This window comes from Lepisosteus platostomus, chromosome 8, assembly GCF_059453375.1.
Source record: "Lepisosteus platostomus isolate fLepPlt1 chromosome 8, fLepPlt1.hap1, whole genome shotgun sequence".
NCBI lineage: Eukaryota > Metazoa > Chordata > Actinopteri > Semionotiformes > Lepisosteidae > Lepisosteus > Lepisosteus platostomus.
Window position 1 is genome coordinate 42,905,500 of NC_142618.1, and position 25,358 is coordinate 42,930,857.

Below are 25,358 nucleotides of genomic sequence, written 5' to 3' on the forward strand. Positions count from 1 at the left end.
ATTTCTCAGCTGTCTCCAGTTGCATTGAGTGTATAGCCTTGGTTTTAGCTTTTGGATTTTGCTTTTTGGGACTGCCTCTTGATTTAGAAGGCATAAACCAAAATGAAAACTAGAGGGTTGATGGAACTGAAGGGTCTATGATGGAAAACCAAGCAACCAATTAGATCCATGTCTTGAAAAGGAAACTACTGGAGTAAGCGCTTGTTGACAAAAAGATCACAAGAAAAGCCCTAGAATAAAAGCCAGAGAGATGGCAGACAATCTCCAGAGTGCCGGGTGTGAAAATATCTCAATTCAGAAGATTTGAATAAGGGTTACAAAGACTACAATGCAAATTATCCTAAGCGCACCACGTCATCTGTGAGGCATGATGGGGGCGTCATGGCTTGGGCTCCCATCGCTGCCTCTGGGACTGCCTCACTCGTCTTTATTGATGGTGTAACTGATGATGGCAGCATCCGGCTGAATTCTGACGTGGGCAGAAACAACTTGTTCGCCCAAATCTGTTGGGTAGCAGTTTACCCTGCAGCAGGTTGTTGGGCCCAAAACATACTGCACACTTAACCAAAGGGTTCGTCAGGAAGAAGAAGTGGAAACTATTGAACTGGCCAAATGGGTCTCCTGATCTGAATGCTAGTGAGCATATAGTATACTTTGTGAACAGAAAACTAAAGTCAGAAAATATCAGAAACAAGGAACAACTAAAACTGTGGTCGTAGTTGAGGCTTGGCAAAGCATCTCAAAGTAACCGCAGTTCCTAGCTGGTGACAGTCTGGGGATAGGCATCTGATGATATTGATGGATTACAAGCTTGAAACAGTCATTATCTGTAGGGGGTATGTGGCCAAATACTACCATTACACTAGTTCAGTTGACTTTAAGTTATTTATACCAATGCTTATGCTGATCTGTAACTAGGGGATATTGAACACAAAACATTTTGCAAACATGGTTTGACATGCACGCACAAAACTTTCCAGAAATAACTGACATTTTGTGCTTTTACCTCATTTATCTGTAAATGTGAAATACAAATGTCAGTAGTATGTAGCAAAAATGGTTATTTTCACTTCACTGTCCCAGTACTAATGCTTTAGCAGTATCCCAGTTAACCTATGATAATTACATTTAACATATTCTGTATGTAGAATGTAGGGGCTCTTTATGTACAGTAAAAAAATAAAACAGTTTGAGAATACCTTTGTTAAGAGGATTAATGACAAAACATAATACCACTGAAACATGATAAAATATTCTTGCAAACAGACCTTGTATAGATATGACATGCATGGCCACAATTTATTTTCCAGAATCTCATCATACTGTGTTTTTTTGTGACTAAATATCCTTTGGTAACACTTGACAATGAGTGACTGTTCATAAGGGGGGAAGTCCTACAGGAAATACAGCTATGTAATGCATCATATTTAATTATATTAAAACTACAGATACTGAAGGGCAGCATGGTGGCACAGTGCTTAGCATTGCTGCCTCACAACACTGGTGTCCTGAGTTTAATTTCTGGGGTGCCGTCTGTGTGGATTTTGAATGCACTCCCCACATTCACATGGGTTTCCCATGGAGCTCTGGCGTCTTCCCACAGTCCAAAGACACACTGGTTGATTAACTGGCTTCTGTAAAAATTGGCCCTGGTGTGAGTGTGTGCGCGTGTTTGGACAGGTGTGCTGTCCAGGGGGTGTCCTGCCTTGGTTAGAGAATGGAAGGAAGGATACAGATACATACCTCATCCGATGCATCATCCCAGGAAGCAGATGGATTCCTGCTTGTGCTTGTGAAAAAAGTTAAGCCCCCCAAGACCAATTAACAGCAAAACAGCCGGCAGGTCATGTTGTCAGGGTATTGAAGGTACAGTGGACAGGTCTCCATCACCTAGATTGCATGCACTTGCACTTATAGATCATTACTGTTTGGCTGTCAGACAGCCGTTCTGTACCAGACCATGGAATTTCAGTGAATGTGCAGTAACTCAGAAATACTTTTGTGTCCCTGCATTTCAGGGGGCTGGTAGTGTTCACATGAAAGGTTGCTGGTAGTGAAATTATGACTCACAGGCAAAATGTAAAAGGAGTGGTCAAGACTAAAATACTGAAATTCCGTTCAGCAGCTAAGACTTTTATTTTGAATCCAAAATATTCCGCAGGGGAATTAGAAGAAGTAAAACTCTTTTTTAAATACAAGGTGAATGTAATCTGTGCTTTTCTCTACTGTTCTGTGCAACAAGAAAGTTCTGTCCCTGTCCTTGTCTTTCAGTAGAGCTCAGTAGACGAGCACTTTTCACGCATGGCATAAACTGTACGAGTCAGAAAACATGGTACTGTGACATTCAAAACACTTGCTGGTGCTGACAGCACTTATTTCCTTTAACTGCAGCTTAATTGTATTCTTAGTGTAAAAAGAAAGGTTTCTTTATTTACTGTACCTGCAAAAGGATGGACTGCCTTTTCAAATGCCAGTCAATGCAGTTTACACAGGACGAGTGCACTTAATAATAATATTTCAGAACAGCTGTTCTCACAGTGCTTTCAATTTTCTTTTACTTTCAAAATGTACTTTATGTCTCAAACCTTGAAAAAAACTTTAAAGCTTTCACAGGTCCTGAAATCAAACATCATTTTGGAGTTTGTGCCATTGAACAAAAAAGTGTGCTTTTTTGTTTTAAGTTAACAGCATAGTAAGGGCATGTTTTAGAAACTTCACAGCTCTGAATGTGTTATTTCCTAAATTGCATCCGGTGTTGTTTGTGGCTGTTCTTAGATAGGAACAAGACTGTTCTTGAATAATGTTAGGGAACACCTTTTTAATCATCTCACAGACTTGCTGTATATGCTTATCATTTATTTTATTGAAACAACAGATATTTTAAAGAACAAGCATTTTGGTAATACTTGTTATTTATGTATTTTATTAAACATTTAAACATTTTGCACTGTTGTGTTGTTTGCACTCAACATTTTTTTCTTCTTTATTCACAGTAGCTAACTGAAAGTTTAGCCATTTTGTTTTCTGTTAACAGATCGTTTTGAAAAAATCTATATTTTGTAATATATAAAATTGCATTTCCATGGCTTTATGGATGTGTAGAGAGGAACGTGATGCTAATGACAAGGAAGACTTGACAATCAGTTAGATTTTATTGATAAATGGGATGGATTAGCTGATCAATGTGAAGCAAAGGTTGATAAATAACGAGCCTGTTTTTTGTCATCTAAAGCTGTATTAATAATAATCAAAGTTGTTTATGATAGGTGAAAACTCTCGTGGAAGTTTTGAGTAAGTTGGTGATACTATATCATACAGTACATAAATTGTTACTCTTATGGTTTCTAGAATGTCAAGACGTTTGCACAACGGTGCATGTAAGAGACGATATAGTGAGAAATCACCGATATTCCTGTACCTATCCTTGACCAATTTTAGCATTCGTGGTTCCTGTATCCAGCTGGGCTGGGAGTTCACCTATATCTTAAGACTTTTGCGCAGTATGATCAGCAAATTTAATTAGCCTACTTTTTCCATCAGACAGAATATATATGAAACTCCTTCCACAAGGAAAGATGAGGTATAAGGGTATAAGACTTGCATACCGTGTATCCTGAGAGAGGAATAATTTTATGTGGTAAAAAGTTTGAATGGATAATGATAAATAATTCCTAATAATCACTCAAAATGACATTACATACATTTGACAAATGACAAATTCTCATACATTTTCACATGCCCACACAAACATCCCATGCATCTGTATTCAGTAAAAAATAATATCAAGAGATTTTCAAACCTATTTTTCTGTGTTAAAGAATTTATGTATCCATTTTCTTTTTTTCCTGGGTACACAAGCCTCTGTTGTCCTCTGGTGTATTGGTGGAATACTTGAGCAGGTCAGTGTTTAGCAACCAAATCCAAGGTCATGCCAGTTTTGGAGCAGCCTGCTGCAAAAATCAATTGTTCTCTTATGTAACTGCAACAGAACTATAACATCAGTCTGTAGTCAGATGTAAATACAGTATTGCCCATGCCAAGAAGTAATGAATTTCAAATACAATTGCCAGCATTTGGAAATTAAGAATAAGAATTCTGACAGAGTGAATCTTGGTGTATTTTTTCCTAGCCATTCTCACATACGATGAAGTACACAAGTAGTTTATAGTGCTCTCGTTTTTTATTCTACATATTTTGGGATTATGTCTCAATGGAATAAGAATTGTCCCATTGGGGAAATTGTGTTTTTCAGCACACGCCCAACATAACAACACAATGACAGACAAACATTTTCCAACCAAGAAGTCAATGAAACAGTGTTGCAGTAAGATTAAGTAGAAGATAGAATACATTTTTTTAAAGAGAAAATTAATTAATCCAATTTTATTATAGGATGTGGAGAAGCTCCTTATACCTACCCTCTTCTTTTAGCATTGAGTGCTACTGTAGCAGGGCATGTAGACCACTGCTCATTGTGAAATAAGGGAAGAATATCCCTGGCATCCCTCATTTGTTAAAGAGAATCCATCCAACTTTAAAGCATTTTGGATCATAGCACTTCTTCAAGTGTCTGTGGTGTTTACCCTTAATGTAAGACACGATTTTTAATGGAAGGGGAAAAAAATGGATTTTTCTCCAAGCTTTTATAAATAAGAAGGGTCTAAATGTCACTCTGTTCATATCTAAGTCTTGCTGCAAGTCTAGACTTGTGCACATTTTGCCAGGTTGTCATAGAAACGTAGCTAACTGTCATCTCAACTCAGTCTGTTGATGGTTATATTTGTAGGTTTGCAGGATTATTAAAATTTAACTAAAATTATTGATTTTCATCTTATTCATGCCTGGAGTGTTTACCCTAGGTAGTTCCAACTGTATGAGAGGTAGAAGTGTTATTCACGTATTTGATTTTCTTTTATACATATTTATATCTACTTTAAAGTCATATTCATAATGATAAACAAGAAAAACACATGGTTTCATTTAAAATTTAATGAAAAGGAGGCGTATGAGCAGACGTTAAAGCTCATCTAAGAACTATTACTTCTATTGCTGCCAGAAGCAAATGTATGTATTAGTCTCTGCATGCACTAGCTTTGTACTACATGCTGATGCAAGTGTTTTGATACCAACTGCAAATTATGCCATCTAAGCATGACAGGAAAATTGGTTAGTCTAGCCATAATCTTTATGTATCTTTGTATCGTCATGCAGGAAATTCAAGTATGCTGGTGTTTATAAGATCCTGCTGAGTATCAGTGTTACAGAAGGATTAGTGATGAATACATTTAATTGTGACATGGTAAAGCTTATTTTGATCATTTAAAATAAGGTCTGTTTTGTATGATAAGTGCCTCATTACATGTTTCTCAAGTAGAAGATTATGGTGTTTGATCCTACTGTTTACTTGGTTCTTCTCTCCAATTTCACAGCATAACTTCCTGAAACACAAACATTAAGAAACATTGAAGTTAAACTGTTTGTTTTGTCATCTCAGTTCAACATAAGAGGACTGTACCTTTCAATATACATTTAGTCCATTTCTGTGTTGAATATTGTTTTGAAAAGCGAAGTATCAAAGAACGCATATTTCTTCTGTCTTTTGAAATTTCGTTTCTTCTAGAACCTAGGGTATGTTAATTAACTTTCCTTCCGTTTGCCCTAGTCGTGTGTGAAGTGGCTTGTGATCAGAGAGTGTTGGGTATTACCAGTGGATACGACATAACCCAAGATATGGCACCTGCAAAATATTGTTGTGGATAGTGTTTCTCTTTCTAGCATCACTGCTCTTTTTCAGATAGTATATATTAATCAGTTAATAAACTGTGATATGTCATCTGATAGGAAATCTTAAGTTACACAGTGAATGAACTGTCAAGAAAATGAAGATCCTATAATAAACCCCACAGAAGAAACAGAAAAAAACAACCACAGAAAACAATATCTTCTTGCTTTATAAATCAAATTCTGCCAGGCATAGTCAGACGAGGCGTATTTCATATCAGAAATCCATAAACAGTCCTGCCTTCACACATGCCTTCAAGTACATGATTATTTGTTCCTGTGGAATTACTACATGACCGTTTTTTTTTTATTCCTCCCCACAGCTCTTGTGTTGTCAGTAGATGGACATAGTGAAACAACTGGGCGATTTGATGCCATTGAAGATGAGACTCTTGTTAAGGAAAACATTTCCTTCAGCTGTGGGCTTTGTCTTCTTAATTGTATAGTCTTAATTATATGTGATGTCATCTTTTAATAGCCTGGAAGGCTAAGCCTGTATCAGTGCAAGAAAAATGCATAATTGAAGCATGATTTTTTAAGCAGTCATGCCAGGCTGATATTGGTTTCAAGAACATGGCTGGGTACGATGCCCTAGACACACACTACATTTTGTAGGAAGAGGTGCCTATTGTTTTCAGTGTCAGATGCACTTCCTCTTAACTCCTCCTGGTGAACTCATTGTCATTTCATTTTATTTCATTGTCAATCTTGAAGTAGTCCTTTGGACTGATTTTGACAATGTGTTTCTATATGTTGAATACTTTTGTTAAGGCCTGTAGTAATCTTACACGATCAAAAATATAAAGATTGGGTTCCAAGTATATTTGGTTGTCTGGCAATGATCTTGGTTTTTTATCTTTGAACCTTTTCTCTCCAGCAAATCTGCCTTTTAGTGTGGTGACCAAGACTGTATGTTATTCTTATGGAGAGTTAAGTCTAACATTGTATAATTTAAACACTCTTACTCCTGAAGCACATTTTTTTGTTTTCAGAATATGTCCTAGTATTTGTTTTGGTTGTTTCTGAATATTGCGTAGCGGTAGCTCAGCTATAAGGAGTCTGTGTTGGTGTCTTGATGGGTATTTATAAGGGCCATGGAGATTGCTTGATTATGTTTCTGAACCTGATGATTTCTTATTGTCCTTTCCACCGCTCTGTGCTTGTCTGCTGAGCTCTTTATCCATCAGGTCACATGGTTCTTCTTTGCTGCAGGCTCAGAAAGCCCTGGCAGACTCCGACCTGTCAACCTGGTGACACACTGGGTGGCTTTTATAGTCACTTGGGGAATCCTGGTTGCAGTATGCTAATGACACAATCCACTCTCATACCAGACTGGTCTCACCTTCTGTTGTAAAGAAGCAACTGTATTGCTGGGCTGTTTAGTGTTCACTAATATATTTACATTTTGGTTAATGACTTTGTATTGGTTGTGGTCTTCACACCGATGAATCAGCAAGCAGGAAGTAGAGTTTGTGAGCCTTCATCTTCATCTCCCGCTGCTTCAGTTACACTGCAGCCGTGGAATTAAAACATATTTTTACTCTTCAGTACTTTTGCATATTATAAAATAAAACAGTTGAAGCTCTGTTAATTAAAATAAGCTTATATTGTACAAGATTACCTTTATAAGATGTACATCAAATCTATTTGTTTGTCTTTATGGGTGACTTTCTGTCTGTATATACTGTATTTTACCTCTTGCGCCTTGAAAATTATTCTGCACTAATCCCAGACAACATTTTTGGAGTATAAATGTTAGGTTGTAGAGTTAATAGGCAGAGATTTCGATTTTGTCAGTCACCCACACCAGCAGCAGAAAGGGATGAGCTTTAGAATATTGGTGTCCCTTGGGCTCTAATTAAAGCCGTTAGGAACTAAGAAACGGCACAAGACAGTATACTAGTATCAGAAATAGCCCAAATGGTGGCTGAGAAGAGAAGTGAGGTCTGGAATTAAGGGATATGAAATACTGATCCTTTTTATAAGGGGAAAGTTTTTCTTGTAATAGCTTTGTAGACCGTGACAAATATCCAAGCATTAGAAATTTCATGTGTGGAAGATAACAGGAAATAGATATGGGGTCCAGTAGGGGGAGGAGAGCTGTTTTCTGAAGATTTTGATCCTTTCCTCTGCTTAATTTGACTGGTTTCATTTCTGTAATAGCACCACACTCACAGCTGTGGTTTCATATCCAAGCTTCGATTGACCTGAAAAGAGTAAGCCTTGTAATAATAATTCGGTCAGCCAACGGAAACATCTCAAGTGTTACTTTTCTTGGAAATAAAGATCTGGTTCCCTTATTACTAAATGTGATACCTAACATGTGTGGCAAAATTGAAATAAGAATTGAAATGGACTGAAATACTATGGAAAAGATGATGCTTAACTGACAGCAGCCTTCTTACCTTATAGCCTGATCTAGTCAGATCTCAGAAGCTAGGTTAGGCTAGATCTAGTTCTTGCTGGGATGAGAGACCGCTAAGGAATAACAAAGTCTCTGGTCTAGAAGAACGGAGACACCTAAGTCTAAACTGGGATATGAACTCTACTGTACTATTGATGATTCATGAAAAATAAATATCACTTTTGTTTAAAAGTTATATAATTGTAAAATACTAGGGGAACAAACAGGAATAGACAATTTTTGCTTGTGATGTATAGTCGAAAGTGTATTGTAAAAGTAAGGCTGAATAATGGTGGTTTATATGTAAAATGGTTTTTACATTAAAAATTAAAAAAAGAAAAACAAATATCACATCTCCTAAGTATTTTACTTTTAATGATGCCAATTCGTTTCCACCCACTTGGGTCAACTAAGCAAGTTGATAGTGTTAAACCTCTTTATTTTGAGGTAGCAGAAATATTGGGACAACTGGTTGACTAATGCCTCTATCTGGTCAGCTCTTTGTTGTTGAGTAATTAACCTCATGAAATCACTGTGAACATCCTTTCAACCTGTCTCACTTTGACTTCAGTGTGTGGAGTCTGGTATCAAAACTCAAACTGAAAACCCAGAACTTTGATCTTTGCTCATGAAAAAGAGGCCATTCTAAAGCTGAATGAAAATCCACAATTTGGAATTTACTGAAGAAGGAAGAATCGGCCATGGGTCTCAAATTAGTTCACACAAGACTGAGAAAGCTTGATGCAAACTCCTCATCAGCACCAGGAACATAAAAGCCAGATTAGAATTTGCTTTGAAGTATATAGGTGAGCCAGAGGTTTTGTGGATAGATGAGACCAAGATAAACCTTTAACAAAGGTTACCACAGCAGTGAACAAAATATAGAAAATATAGAAAAACAAACGTACTACAAGGTACACAACCTGTCATAATGTAGTGATACCAGCAATATCATGATCTGAGTATACATGGCCACCACTGAAACAGCTTCATGCATCTTTATTGGCAATGTAACCAATGATGGCAGCAACAGAATTAACTCTAAAGTTTAGTGAAGCATTTTATCTGCTTGCATAGAAGAAAATGCTTTCATGCTTACTGTACTGTATGGCGCATCAGCATTCATGTGTCCCAATACGTGTGGGCATGTGAAATCATTGGGTTGTACGCAAAATTTGGTTTTGTTCCAGTATGAATACGCGGGAGCATGGAAATTGCAAAAAAATAAAATGTGTGAGATGTGCTTCTCATTCTAATGGCCACAAATACAAATTGCTGGACTGTAAAACAAAAATGAGTTTTAAAGGAACAGCTAACAGTGTATTCCATGCTGAAAGAGAAAGAAATGAAAGTGTTTCTACTGTGAAGCCTTCCTTCAGGTGACACAGCTACCTAATCGAATGTCTTGAAAAATTACGTTTTGACTGCTGTGATTTTTCCTTTGGAGAGCACTATAATGCTATTTTTTGACCAGTAGGTGGCGCTCTTTCATCTGGGCAAGACGTCGGTGTACCAGCATGCTGCCTGGGGACCCTGCGGGGAGGTGTTCTTCTGGTGGTCCTGACTTCTTAGTCATTACAGACCCAATGGCATTGTTGGCACAAAATTCTTTTTCAGGCTAATAATTATTTAGTCACTCACGGCCTAACCTGATGTGACCCCTTGTGGGGAAAATGGGAGAGTGCAATCGAGAAATTTCTGTTTTCTCGACACCGCAGCCTGATTTCTGTTGAGAAATGCCACTGCAAGCCCGTTTGAGTTTCTGTAGGAAAGAGCAATTGTGCACTGGAGGATCTGATAAAGCTCAGGAAAAGGACAAGCACTGCACCAGCAGCGATAAGAATGTAACAGAAGATGCAGTCGGATATTATACAGATGAGGTTATAATGATGCGAAAGTGGATCATGTTAACACAGCTTCTTTAAACTCAAGAGAAAGCTCTTAGCTGTTGGATGAGTTCAAGTGCTTTTATTCTGTATGTATAATGAGTTCTTTGCTGCTGATGAAAAAAGCCATCCACTTCACCCATTGACAGTTTAAGTGATACCACCAGTCCCACATTAGTCAATAGCTTTTATGGAATTGCCATATTTGCCCTGTTCATTATTTGATTATTTTATTCAGTTTTATATCAGTCTAATATGAATACATGTCAACATTTTTTTAAAAACAGAACCTATACTGTATCTTCTTTAAGCCAAGCAAAGTAGTCATACAGTCATTTGTTTCGCACATTAGGAAACTGAATAGCCTTACATGTGTAAATCAGTCTAAAACATAAATGTTTAAATGACAGATTCCTCATTTTTAAAGTTATTTACTTAGACCACAATTTTTAATCATCAGCAATATATTGATCACACCATCGAGGAAGCCATTTTATTTTCTGATTTAAAACATCATATTCCGCTTTACATTTGAAGGGTCTATCACCCACAATAAGGGCTAGAACCGAACAATATAAAAAGCTCAGTTTCTCACTGAAGTCATAGTTGTGCTATAATAGTCTTAACACAAATTACTCTGTTTCAAACAGCTTTCATCTTTGCCCACAATGTTAATATATACTGACATGAAATAATAATGCAGAATACAGAAGGTCCCATATTAACACTGTCTGTACTCTCCCTGTACAATGCCTGTATATCTCTAGGCTTGTTGTTGGCTTAGACATTAGGGTGCTTTATCCTAAATTAGTTATGTTACTTATGAATGTTTAAACCAAGAGTAGATGTAACTGACACATAAGTTTAGAAAGTAGAATTTGTTATACTTACTCAGAAGCTTTTGATTCACTTTTGTTTGATAAATGTATGTGTAATGTCTCACTTGCAGTTTGTCTTGCCATTTGTGGAGATGTAACTGGAGTGCATGCTTTTGAATTTAAATGTTACTTTTTAGCTCTTATGAGCTTTACAACATTATTCAGGTTATCTGAAAAAATAACAACATGCAGAAAATTACACAGTGCATTATGTAAAGTAATGATAAATCTATCACTACAAACTGTCTACTGCACAGAATGAATAATACCATAGTGTAGAAAGAGTTGAGAGATGAGTTTAAACTTTCAAAGTTGTACACATCCACTTTGTGGAACTTTGCCATGTAATTACTAAGTTAATACCGTGAATTTAAACACATGTACAACCAGGACTGAAATATAGCCCCTTTGTGGCTATAACCCTGCTTGAACAAGCTGTCCATTTATGAAAAATGCCTTTACCATAACATATGTCATTGGCATTTCAGTTATTTGCAAATACATGTTAGTGTTGAAACAGGGTTTTTTGGGAGTCTAAAATGAAGATTGATGCTATGGTTGTTAGCCTTGGGTCATATTCACTAACAGGTGTATTCTCTTACTCCAAGTTCATATTGGAATGCAAAGTGCAAGAGTACTGGCTGTTTGTGGTACATGATATTCATTTTAATGTTGTTTCAGCTGGTACCTAGATTTGTCTTCTCTGATTAGAAATAAAAGATTTAGAGCATTAGTGGATGTAAATCACAGTGGCGGTATTTCTTTTCCTCTTTCATGTGTATTCTTTTCTTTATGAGTCATTTTGGAAAGTTATTACGAAAGACATGCATTGTAGTAATCCTTTGGAAAAAAACAGATTTATCCCTGGATTTCCCATCAACTGTTACCGTACAGCCTTTGTGCATTTCCCTGTTCTCTTTCTGCTCTCTCTGTCTCCCTAAGAGCTTGTTAATTTTTTCAGATTTATGGGTGTGAATCTCACACACGTTTTTCTTTTTCTCTTGCAGGAGGAGGAAAGTGAAGAGGAGCCAAAGCTGAAATATGAGCGCTTGGCCAATGGGGTGACTGAGATCCTACAGAAGGATGCAGCCAGCTGTATGACAGTTCATGACAAGGTGTGTTGGATCCCCGGTTCGCTTCCTCTCTGATCTGATCAAATAAAGAAAGACTTTTTTACTAAATCGGTACTAAGAGCTGAGTGCATGCTTAAAAGGTTTCAAAATGATTTCCCATATTTCATTTATTATGCTATGAAATATCCTTATGGTTAAATATGTGAAAACCTGGCTTCTGGGAAAAAATTCACACTAGGGGTGAATGAGTGTGTTTGTGTTTGTGTGTGTCTCACAATGGACTGGTGTCCCATCCAAGGGGTATCCTGCCCATTGCTTGCCAGGATAGGCTCCTGCTCCGCTATGACCCTGATCTGGAAGAAGTGGTTAGAATATGAATGGATGGGTGTGAAAACCCCTGAAAATCCAGATAACTATGCTTATCCATTATATTAAAACCCGGTGTTTAAAGTTAGTTTTGATTGGAGAACAGGAAATCTAAATGAGCTAACCAGTTTGTTTTGGAGGTCTGTCCAGAAGAGCTGTATGGAAAGAAGCACCATAATCCCGTATCTTTTGTTTTGATGTTTTGGTGATCTGCATTTCTCCAGTCAAAATATATATTTTTTCCATTGGATTTCATTGTAATCTTTTTTTGTTCTTCATTTTAAAGCATCATATTTTCACCAGGGCCTGTCTGCACTGGATGACTAATCGTCTTGGCACCTGGTGCATTCAAGCAGGCCTGTGCGGTGGAATAGTCATACCTAGTTATGTCTCCTCACCTGATGTTTTATTAACCAGTATTGATTTTTTTACCCGGGGGATTTTTTTTTCCGTCCTGAAAAAAGGCAACCTTGCAGGAGTGAAAGACATTGCAGGGCTGAATTTGTAATGAGTCACTTCTTTCCTCTTTTTTTTTGTGTCTGTGCGCGTCCCTCACACCACCTCCAACCACGACTGCCAATTCTAAACACCCAGTTCCTGCCTAATGCTGCTTCCATATTATAAGTGCTCCAACTGGAATTTCATTTTAGCAATTCCATTTTGATAAATCCTTTTAAACCTGATCTTGGAAGGTTGCTTATTTATTTATTTTATTTCGAAGATTGTGGGGCCCTGTCTGACATGCTCAGTTGTGCCTGTAAATATAAGCATTTCATTATAGACTGCACTGAAGCATGTTCTCTGGTATAACACAGATCGGAGGGGTTTAGAGGTGCAGTTTGACTAATGCCAAAAGCCTCACCCTGCCGCTTTTTAATTTATATTTGGAACACCCCCACGTATTTATACTTAAATTGAATTGTGTTACAATATGGTGGTTTACCCAAGGCTAATGCAGCTGCCAGCATAAACATGTCCACAAATCTCTATTTCTGGCTGCATAGATGTTTGGGTTCTTGTTGTTTTTCTAAAGCTGACCGGAACTATCAGATTTCCTTTGTAATCCTTCATTTTTCTGTTTCTGTTGCTGTTTTTCAAGACAATTGTATATATCTCTTGCTGAGCAATGTACGTCTTTGATTCACCTATACTGAGCAGTTATAATCTTAATTTCATGCGGTGTAGCTTGAGAAGTAGTATATTTAAGATCAATATCCACAAATCCTACCACTGTATGTTATGTTAGAATTCATACTAGAAATAATGCCAATTAGCTGATTAAAACACCACACCTGATGAATTTTGTTTCCTTTTGGAAATTTAAATAAGAAGTGTGCTAACAGGCGCACTGTATGGTGAGAGCACCTGTCAGTAAGTTAGACTTCTGTCTTGACAGTTAAACTTAAGTCTAAGATGGAAATTGTTTTCTTCACCATCTGTATCTAAGGAGCCTTTTCCGTCACAGGACCAGGGATTCCAGCAAATGTGATACGCAGAGGCACGACTTATTTTCAGAAACGAGTAGCAGCTTGACTCAGCAGGTGGCATTTAGTGAGCGAGGAGAGAGCATAAAGCTTTTTCTGTTAGGGAAATTACATGTTAAGCTCATACAAGCACTGTATATAACATATATAGTACTACAAGCTACTCCAAATAAGCCAAGGAAGGAGCAAAGACATTTGACATCATCCTTCTAGTACTGGCTATACCTTGGGCTTACACTTCAGCTTCTTCAATTTTTATGTTATACCTATCCTTGTGGAAGCAAGGTATAAACGTATCTATTGTGTATTGTTTATGCATAAGTTAGCTGATCAACTGGAGTGCTGATGTTGGTAGTACACAGGGACACTCCTTATAAATTATGGTCTTGTCATGATGGAGAATTATTTTGTTATGGTTTCACTAGATTTTGCTTCCATCTTTGTTTCTGTCTCTTATTATGAATATACAGTACAGTATATGGACATTTTTATCATTGGATCTCTATATCAGACTTGATATCAGAACTTGTCAAGTTCTCTGTCCCGAATAAGAAAATTAGCAATGCTGAGGCTAAAAAGTAAGCCATTTCCATTTTTTTATTCATATCTTTTTTTCAATCACCAGCTTTTAAGAAAACTACACATTTAACAGGCAGAATTCACTCGGCAGTTACTGTACATCTGAGCAAGATATTGATCAGTTGGCAGTCTTATTATTTTTTCCCGGAAAAGAAAAAGTACAACGTGAGATGCAGTATGGAATGTAAAATGATGGAGTACAAATTTATAGCAGTCACGACAGTAGCACCAGATGTAGGGAAATTGGAAAACCTTTTGGGCATGTGTTGAGCTGTCTTGAATTGCATTTATTATGTTTAAGTATTCTGAATAGTATAAAACACCATTTCACAGTGCTGTGTTTTTAATAAATAGGGTTTCCCCATCAATTTCACAGTTTTTGCTCCAGAGGCTGTTTTGCCCTGCGTCTCACAGACTGCATTTTTAATTCCCTGCTACAGTCCATCAGCCAATGTGTACAGTCTGCAGACACACCATTTGTTGTCAGCAGGAAAATGCTCCCCATGCCTCATTTTGACATCTGACTTCACACTGCTGCTGCATTGTAACTTAAAAGGATTTTCACAAGATTGCCCCTAAATCTGAAAATGTAAAACAAAACCTTCATCCAGTCCTCCAGTATCACATATGGGAAAATGCAAACATTAAGTTTTAACACTAAAAATGAAACAAGGTTATTTGCTATTTTTAATCTTAAATGTTTTTTAGGTTAGACTGTTTTTAAGGATTATTACTATACTAGAATACAGTATGAACATCCTATCAGAATACAAGAAATGGAAAACCTCAGATCCCAGTCTCCATTCCTCCGACTCCAATCTAAGATGGCAGCCAGCCCCATTCTGTTATATCACCAAACGTTAACGAAAGAGAATCAAACTAAAAAGTTCAGAGGCTTTGTAATTTTTATTGCAGACTTCCAGAAGTGAACTGTCGAGTTTCTAGTCCCATGTCTGTAGGCTGTGGAAAGCTCCAGAAGAAACACATTTAAAAGGAAAAGGACCATTGCCACCAGGGAAGATTACCAGCACACAACGATTGTCTTTCTGGCTGTTGTTTCTGCAAACCAAACTGTTTTTGTGACCTATTTGCACTGAATAGTCTTCAATACAAGTAATGGTGGACAACAGCTGATTTCTCTCAAGTACTATAGATGGAAAAGAAGTAGAAAATTGTTTTTTCCAAACCAAATGAATCTCTGGACTTTGCCAAACCGAAAGAAAAAGTTACCACTATTCCCTGAATTGAGGAGAACCAGTTTAGTCAGCAATAAAAATATTTTAAGTACATCCTATTAGTAAATTGTTTATAGAGGCATTCTTTGAACTATTTCAGATATGTCACCATTAAATATTTTTATCCTCTAGGGAGAGGTACCTTCACCAAATAGACGTAATAGTTTATGAGATATCTTCATAAGAAAAATAAGGGGAAGAAAAGAAATCTTAGAAATTACTTCAATATTATATGGGCGGAGCGGTGGCTCTGTGGCTAAGAATCTGTGCCTGTGACTGGAAGGTTGCTGGTTCAAATCCCGCAGCCAGCCAGTCTGTGTGTCTGTGTCTCATGGAGAGCAAGCTGGGGTATGCGAAAAGACAAATTCATAATGCAAGAAATTGTATAGGGCTAATAAAGCAATATTATCATTATTATTGGTGGATAGGAAGTGAATTTTGTACCACAGAGAACTCTCCTCTCATAGCAAAAATAGATAGATGAAAATAAAGTGGAAGCGCCCAAAATATCGTACAAGTATTGAATATTCTGCAATATTTTGCTTTGAAAGACATCCACGACCATTGTGGGGACACAAATGGGTAATCACCGCTTAAAAGGCAAGCATTCTGAAAGGGTGGGGCTGTAGAAACCATTTCAATTCCAATTGGATATGATTCTCTGCCAGGATCATGACTAGATATGACAGTTCTATAATTTTTAGAATTTTAAGTGTCTGATAGGCACCTTGTAAAAAAGCAGCTCCTGCAACCTATGAGGACAGACGAAATTTGAGAGAAAAAACTAATGCTGATGCCATGCAACAGGATTGTCATGATTGAGCCATGCAATGGTCTCATGAATGGCCAAGTTTAGGGTTTAAAATTTGGCAGGGCCAGACTACCATTAGATTCTGTGTAGTGCAACATACAGTAGAAAGCATAAGACAAGGTTGTTTGTGCTGTCAAACATTTTGTCCTATAAAACAAATAAATTAACTTTGTCCCAATACCCATTAGGAGGGGGTAAATACATTAAATTTCTGATACAGTTAATGGGTAGAAGTATATTCATCTTGTGACAGTTTGGGGTGCCAGGTCACCAGTCTGGACTCTTTTAGTTGTGGCTTCTGACAATTATGTTTTTCTGTTAGAGGTCTCATACAAACCATTAGCAGCCATTACTGTCTGGAATGGGAATTGAAACATTTCACATAAAGACTCTGAAAATCAATACCTGGGACAATAAATTTGGCTTCCAGAAATTCCTAACCAAATCATTTAAAAAATCCTAAACTTTGAATGGTTTATTCACACAATCTTCCATAGATGCTACTATATGAGACTTGTCCCTAGTCCCTCTAGTACGTGCCGTCCATGGGATGCTATAGGCACATGTTTCTGCACGTTGTGGGTGAGTCCGGATGGGTGTACAGTGTGTCTCAGAAACCGGTTTCCTCTTCTTTGTGCACCATTCTTATGAAGGATATTCCCTGCTATCATCTAGTACTCCCGTTAAATGATAACTCCTGTCTGGGCATCTCACAGATGCAGAAATGGATCTGGTGGTGTGGTCTCTCTGTAGCCCAAAATCCATGGGTGTTGCTGTGGGATCCTCCGAGTTCTCTGCCCTGTCCCGACATTGGTCAGATTTGGCCCTGTGTGGCACAGGTCCATGGTGCCAGTGGGGGATGATGGAGGTCTTTTCTTGTGTAGGTTTATGGCTTTATTTAAGAGTCCTTTGGTAGAAACATGAAGGGGCTGTATTAGCGATGCCAGAGTGGGGAGAAATTTTATTCTTGTGTTATGTTTTTGGAAAATGTGAAATTAAAAAAAAACTGTTCTTTCTGCAGATGAACTGTCTTTGTCCACTTTTAGCGAGATGAAGAAGTGTGCTTGCCGTTTGAGTTGTCTTTTTCCACAGTGATCCTTCATAGTGTTCATTCTCTTAATTTCAGTTTCTGGCACTTGGCACTCACTTTGGCAAGGTGTACCTGCTGGACATTCAAGGAAATGTCACCCAGAAGTTTGAAATTGTAAGTACTCCACGCAAAACTAGCATGCAAAGTGTTATTCAGGGCTTTTCGATTCCCCTTCTATGAAAATCAATATATACTCTTAAGTGTTATTCTAGAGAGACAATTTCGAATGTGAAGACATACACAATACATGTTTCTTATTTAAGCATACTTTTGGATATTAGAGATATAAGAAATGGAACAATTTTTGTACAGGAGCACATTTGCCCTTGAATGACATCCTGACAGTACTCACCCCATGTGTGACTTGCATTAATCTTTAATCAGCTTATGGTTTATATAGTTTTTTAAATAGACACAAATAATTACCATTTCAACTATGTAAAATAGTTTCTGTTTTTTTTCTTTTATTTTTTCCAAGGTTTTGGTTAATTTGAATGTTTGCATAATGTACTGTATATGTTTGGTGTTTTGTGAAGGGCTCTGTCCTTGGGTGTTTTAACCTGTGTGGTCTTGTGCTGTTTTATTTTTTTGCTGTCTCTCTTCCCCATTTTTTTTTCTTTTTGCCGGTTAGGAGTAAGAAATTAATTTTGAGAAGGAAAAAGCCAATTTTATTTTTTAGCTAAAAGCAGCCTTAAAGTATTTATGTGCACAATAATATAATGGATCATGACTCTACAACAGAAAACAAAAACAGTTATTTGATATTCGCTGTTTGTTGTGAGGAAAGAATTCAGATTTTCAAGTTTTTTTTTCCTAAATGAAAATGGATGTCTGTCTATTATCTGAAAGCAGCTTATTCAGATGAGGATCACAAACAGGAGCCCATCCAATCACAGGGTACAAGGTGAGGCTCAGAGCACATTACTGCTGTCTCCCTGGAGAGGACGCTAGTCAAACCCAGCCAAAGAAAGCCCACCCACACAAACAAAGACACAGTTGTGAGGCAGCAGAGAAAAAAAAAACATGTCACCATGCCACCTCAAACAGTGACATGACATACCTGAGGTATTATGAAAACCATGTAGATCTTTGTGTTCTAAACAAATATATAAATTCTGAGTTGACTTGATTTTTATGTTTGTGGGTATTTCTCAATGTTATTGAATCCAGTCCTTAAGGAAGCTCAAAAACAGGGTCTCAAACATGATTTTAAATACAGATTCCTTTATTATTTGTGAAATTTGTATTAAAATTAGTGAAGATTTCTCTTATTAGAGTTGCATGTTATGAATCAAGAAAACGTTTTTGAAAAATGTCATCTCGTGTCATACATGTGGGTTAAAATGATCATGTTAGTGAAAGCAATACAGTATGTGGAAAAATCTTAAATTTAAGTGATCAGCTCCTAATTAATCCTGAGATATGACTGTTTACACCTAGGAGAGGTACCAGCTTTTTTCAATTTTGAATAAACTGTGGTGCTTTCACAATCTATAACTTGACCACATTCACACATGTATACAGTAGATTTTAGTCATAGTATCTGCAAGCCATATCAAAGTAATTTAAAAAAACACACTTCATATGGATAAATAAGAGCTCAGTGGGTCACTGGGGTTTAACAGTGTCATTTGGGTAATAAAAAGATGAGGCTGCTAAATTGAAATTTGAACCCAAGGGAGTCACATTGATCTAATCCTGAAGAAAGCTTAATTTGGGGATGTTTTACAACTCCTGAAATATGAATGATTATATGGCAAAAACATTATGTTACATTACCAGCTACATTTTAAATAATTAATATTTAGGTTTAAGTGCTGCTTTATGTCTCATTCCTGTTTATCTTGATTCAATAATTAAATCTTGAATAGTTGAAGTCATTTTCAAATGTTTTAGATAATCACAATTTCACAGTTGAGGAGTTTCCTCTTGAAAAGGTGTCCTTAAATCACCAGAGCTGCTAATGTTTCTTCTGTTCTCTTACTCCAATCAGATGTAATAGGAATGTGCATATCAAGTGTGACATATAGCACTGGGATTGGTAATTTAGGCCTGTGAGAGTAATTATAGAACACAGCTAACATCTCAGAACAGAAGGCAGCACATACACTGGTCTAAATGGTACAGACTGACACAAACATAGCATAAGTGAGCTTGATTCACCTGTGCCATTGTAGGGGCACTAAGTGACATTGCACCCTAAAAAGGAATCTCTTATATCTCACAAATGAAAGCAACATAAGGACAGCTTTTATCGATACAAACTGTGGCAGAAACGTCAGTTTTTGTGCTATTTTGAGGAGGGCGTCAGGGGCCCAATAGGTGTATCTGGCCTGTGAAACTTAGATTAACCATCCTTTTAACTTGGGAATGTATCTGGTTATTCTTCACTGGACTGATTTCATAGCAGCAGAAGTTGTTTTTTATATCCTGTGACCTAAAATTGTAGACTGTATTGTAGATGTCACCTTAGTCAATAATGGAACAATTCTAACAAAGAAGCATTTCCTATATTTAAATTCTTCACTTTTGAGTATATATCCTAAAATTTTCGGTCCCTATTTTGCTTCCCCACATCATGTAAAAGATGTAAACATTTTTTTCAGCATAAGCATGTCTTTTTCATAAGTAGCACCCCCAAATTCTTCTAGTGGTTCCCGTTATGTTTCTTTACTCAGTCTTGAATTCATTTTTTTTTATTTCCTTCACATCAGCTATACTGTTTGCAAAGCCTTCCTCTGTATTTTCGTATCACTGCTAAATCTACTAGTTAGCTAACAAGACCAGAATCTGAGTTATTGACATAAATTACGAAAAGCATAAGTCCTAATGTAGATCCCTTTAGTGCTGCTACTAATAATATTCCCCCATCCTGAGAATTCACTGTTTATCTGTACCGTCTTCTTATCGATGAAACATTCTTAATCAGAACACATATGATCTTGAATGTCTGCTGCTTTATGAAAAGCTTCGGACATTTAAATAATTTATAGTGCCCTGTTTGTGGCTGTTGCTTTTTTCTTTAACCTAATTGGAAAAAAAAATGTCCTGCAAATATGGGTCTGTCTTATCAATAGGTTCTGATAGCTTTTTCATACCTGTTTCAAACGTTTTCAGATTTTTAAAGCAAAGTGGGCCAGATTTTTTCAGATGTGTGTGTATCAGTTCTTCAAATGTAAAAGTACTTTACTAGGCCAGAAGAATATACTCTTAAGTACATATAAACAGGTAGAATGACTCAAAGTTGCAATTCATCTTTGAGTCATTGAGTCACAAGCTGATGAACTAAAGCAAAGATACTGTACACCATTGGCCTTCATATATATGTAAATTTTAATGTACATAAGGGAAGATCACACAAGAATCTGGAATTTTTTTACATTTGGCAACTGTGTCATCACAGTAGCATGAGAATTTGTGTGACTCCAGAGGCATAACCGATCTTGTTGATCATTTCAGCCTAGTAAAGGCAATATGGTGCAGAAGAGGTCTGTACTGACAATGGCAGTTGTAGTTTCAGCAAGGAGGAGACACCAGGATCACAGATTCACCAGACAGAAGATGAGCTGAAAGGGTTTTTTCTCCAAGCATCAGCCTTTTCCTGCATGAGAAAGATAAAATAATACACAGATATAATATAATACACAGATATATGTTCAGTAGTTAAACTATTATTGTGCCTTAAGAGGAAATAACCGTGCCACATCCTCTACTGGTGCAAAGTGGACATGGAATAGATGCAACTGCTGGACAATGAGCAGTATGGGCTACTGCTTAGGATATGCTTGTTGGCTAGGTAATAGCTTCAACATAAATTCACAACATTCAATTTCTTTGCATAAGCTTCAGATTTATTATGAGTGAGGTTGTATTATTTTTTGACAGTGGTTATCCCCTGCATCTTTGGATCCTAACACTGTAATAAACCTGATCTCACCTGCATGGCACAATTGTACGCAGGCACATGTCAATGGGCATACCCCCGGTAAGATACATGTCAATATATAAATGGGCATACCCCCGGCAATCTCACTCGGTGTCCTGTAGTATGAGGGTGTAAAATGGGTGTGGTTTTGCGTACTGCACGTCTTCAATAATGGAAGGTGTGAGGAGGACCTGGAGGGCAAGTGGGATGAAGAAGAACGCGACAAACTACCTGACGCAGCACGGTGACCCCAGTGAGCTGAAGAAGGGAAACAGGAACAGAATAAAGCCATTCAACGCTGGATTAAGGATTTTCACAACTTCATATTCCATAAGCACTAGCAACTCTCCAGCACTCTCCAGTTTTTTTAGTATGCTCCTTGTGCTTAGACTGTGTGGTACCCTAGGTACTCCTTTGACATGGCTTTCTGAATTAAGTGCTGCTATTTTTGCATCACATCCATTGGTTTCTTTTGTTGACTACTTTATAGCCAGACAAGATGGGCACAAGAGTCTCCTTTCATTTGTAACCTTTTCTGTGTTTTTATGGACAGAAGTGGGTAATAAAAGAAAGGTTTTGGCTGCCATGTCACCCTGCAACTCACAGCGGGCAACCCACTGAAACTCAGCAGGTGTGAGCCTGGTCAGTACCTGGATGGGAGACCTCCTGGGAAAAACTAAGGTTTCTGCTGGAAGAGGTGTCAGTTGGGCCAGCTGGGGGCGATCACCCTATGGACTATGTGGGTTCTAAAGCCCAAGTATAGTGACAGGGACACTATACTGTGGAAAAGGGGCCATCCTTCGGATGAGACGTAAAACCGAGGTCCTGACTCTCTGTGGTCATTCAAAATCCCAGGGCATTTCTTGAAAAGAGAAGGGGTGTAGCCCCGGCATCCTGGCCAAATTTCCCATTGGCTCTTACCAATCATGGCCTCCTAATAATCCCCATCTTTGAATTGGCTTCATTACTCTGTTCTCCTCCCCACCAATAGCTGATGTGTGGTGAGCGTTCTGGCGTACTATGGCATCCAGGTGGTGCTGCACATTGGTAATGTAATGTTTACATTACCTGTAAAGAGCTTTGAGTGGAGTGTCCAGAAAAGTGCTATATAATGAGCAATGATTTATTATTATTAAGGTTTTACTGCCCTCTGGAAACATACATATCTGAACAAATATTGTATTTTGTTGTGTCTTGCACTGAAAATATAAATATTATGTAGGAATATTCACATAACACTTTTCATCCAAAAGGAATTCAAAGCACTTCACATATAGAACACACTTACTTCATCCACCACTTATGTTTGCACCCACGTGAGAACAGTTATGTGCCACGAGCCCCACAGCACAGTAGGTCAAGTGGAGAAGTGAGAAATTACTTCACCAGTCAAGTTCAGGGGGGGATATGGGAGCCAGATTGTGCAAGCCCAAAACGCATGCTGTAATTTACAGTTCAATGGCGTCATTGGTGTGTGCTCTTTTTTCCCTGAAGAGATCCATTCTTTTTCCCTGGAGAAAAGTGCACATGGTAGTTTTCAATATATGTAAGAAATGGTGGATTTTCCACTTCTTCTCTCTTCTGGTTAGGGTTTTTTTTTATTTCGAAGCGGTCATATGGGCTAAATTTGTCAGTTTGGAATACTTAAAGACAGATTCCGAACTCTCATTGTCATCTCTGTAGAGCAGGACTGTCCTGTAAGCCAGAGCCACAGATACATGCTCTTGATGTACTAATTCCAGAGAAGCAACATTTATTGTAACATGGTAACCAAAAGTATACACAACATTCTAAATAAAGACTTGCAAGTAGTCTTTTATATTTTTATTTTTATTTATATAGAAATTTATATTGTACTCTTTTACTTTTCATTACACAGTGCAACATTGTTTGCCAGTTTATTGCTTCCCCACATGGGTTATAGGATGTAAATGTCTACAATAACACCTAAGCATTTTTTCGTCAGTATCTTATTCTAGCTCTGCATTTCCTATCTTATAGCAAATGTAACTCACTGCACTTTAGTTGAGGCCGCCAGCAATCTGTCCAGACATGTACTGTATTGTGTGTGAAGTAGCAAATACAGTACTGACTTTCCAGCAGGCGTAAAGTTATGCAATTTCAAATCCGTTTTAGCCATAGCTGAAAAAACTGCCCAGAAGAAATTGGGAAGAAACAGCCCAGCCAAGGTTAGATGGAGATTCCACTGGAATATTCAAGAGAAAAATGGATGAGATTCTTCACCTATCCATCCATTATTAGGACACCACCAGAGACAGGGTGGAACAAGACGTGGGATGAACATAAACACACAAGCACAGAGGGACTGTGGAGGTCGCAGTTTTCTCAGTCTGCATGTGTTTGGAAGGTGAGAGAAAGCCAAGCATGCTGAGAACACGTAAACTCTACATTAGAAGGCACCCCATGACAGTACTGAACTGTGAGGCAGGATCATTAAACACCATGCCATTGTGCTGCCCTACCTCTGATTGTTTTGGAAATGGCTACTATTCTCTAATAATTATCTTTCTGTATTATTTGTCTGATGGATAGAATGGCCTTTTCCATTGTAACTGGACATTGCTATGTACAGTATTTTCTTTTTTGGTAACCTAGCTGTTTTGCTATGATGGCACTAGAGCTGACATTGCAGTCAGCATAAACATAGCCAGGCTAATCGTCAAATGCTGATCAACATTTCATTTTAACAACTTATTTAATTAAATTGATTGTGTTATGGATTATGCTGACACTGCACACTGCCACTTTCACATTAATGCTAATTGAGTTCGTACCAGCATAACATCTCCATTAACTACAGAAAACATCCATTGTTGCATTTTTTATGCTGAACAAGTGGTCAAATAGCTGCATCATAGTTTAGGTGTATAATTTCACAACGTAATAGAATTGCTGTCCTATAAAAAAAAACTTGTTGTTCAGCGATATTCTGAAGTAATTTGTGTTGTCTTAGATTTTCTTAAGTAAAAAGAAATTCATTTTCATACCATCTAAACTATTCTAGCTTTATTAAAAGAAGGGCAGCACAATAGCGCTTTGCCAGCACCTAGAGTGCTATCTGGAGTTTGTATGTTCTCTCCGTGTTTGCATGGGTGCTCCAGGAGGAAAGTCCCAATACATACTGTTGGTTAACTGTTTTGTATCCTGCCTTGCTCCCATTGCTTGCCAAGACTTGGTTCTCCCAAGATCCTGAATTGGATGAAGCAGTTAGAAAATGGATGGATGATTTTTAAATACTGTGTGTAGTACATTGAACAATGTAATGTAACTAGATCATTTTTTCTGCTGCTTGTCCATAAAACATATTCAATTTGAGTATGTAATAAAATATTTCATAAAGTCTTGATTACTTTAAGTGCAGGTAAAATTCATTACAGCTACTCTGTAATAAAAGTCTTTCTCAGGTGCTTTCCTGCACTCCAATACCACAATTATGATTTATTTCTATTAATATCTGTGTTTTAAAAGGAAACATTAATTCATGATACAGTCCTAAATAAATGTATTAATGGAAAGAAGAGGTAATTGCTGGATAAAACATTAACTGTGATATACAGAAAAAAATAATGTGCACAAATTTCTTGAGGTGAGAATTGATTTTTCTATTCCTTAATTGACTTTGACGGGAATGGTTAATACCATATTTCTCCCCTCTTCCATGATAGTATGTCAGTTATGTGTAATGGCCTTGTCTCCTGTTATCTGTCTGATATTCAGAGCACTGATTGATAATGCATTTGAGTGAATCTTTGAACTAACATGACCCCAGGTGACCTTGGAGACCACTTTTTCCTCTTTTAATGCAGAGAATAATCAGGGCTAAAT

General features: G+C 37.5%; 1 protein-coding gene across 2 annotated transcripts in view; it reads left to right on the forward strand.

The window, feature by feature from the left end:
• vps41 (VPS41 subunit of HOPS complex) overlaps positions 1 to 25,358 on the forward strand; it is an 84,949-nt gene that overhangs the window by 7,714 nt on the left and 51,877 nt on the right. For both annotated transcript variants that reach the window (XM_088643525.1, XM_088643526.1), the window contains exons 3-4: positions 11,957 to 12,064; positions 17,624 to 17,701. In XM_088643525.1, coding sequence (XP_088499651.1) covers positions 11,957 to 12,064; positions 17,624 to 17,701 — 186 coding nt within the window. The remainder of the gene's footprint in view (positions 1 to 11,956; positions 12,065 to 17,623; positions 17,702 to 25,358) is intronic.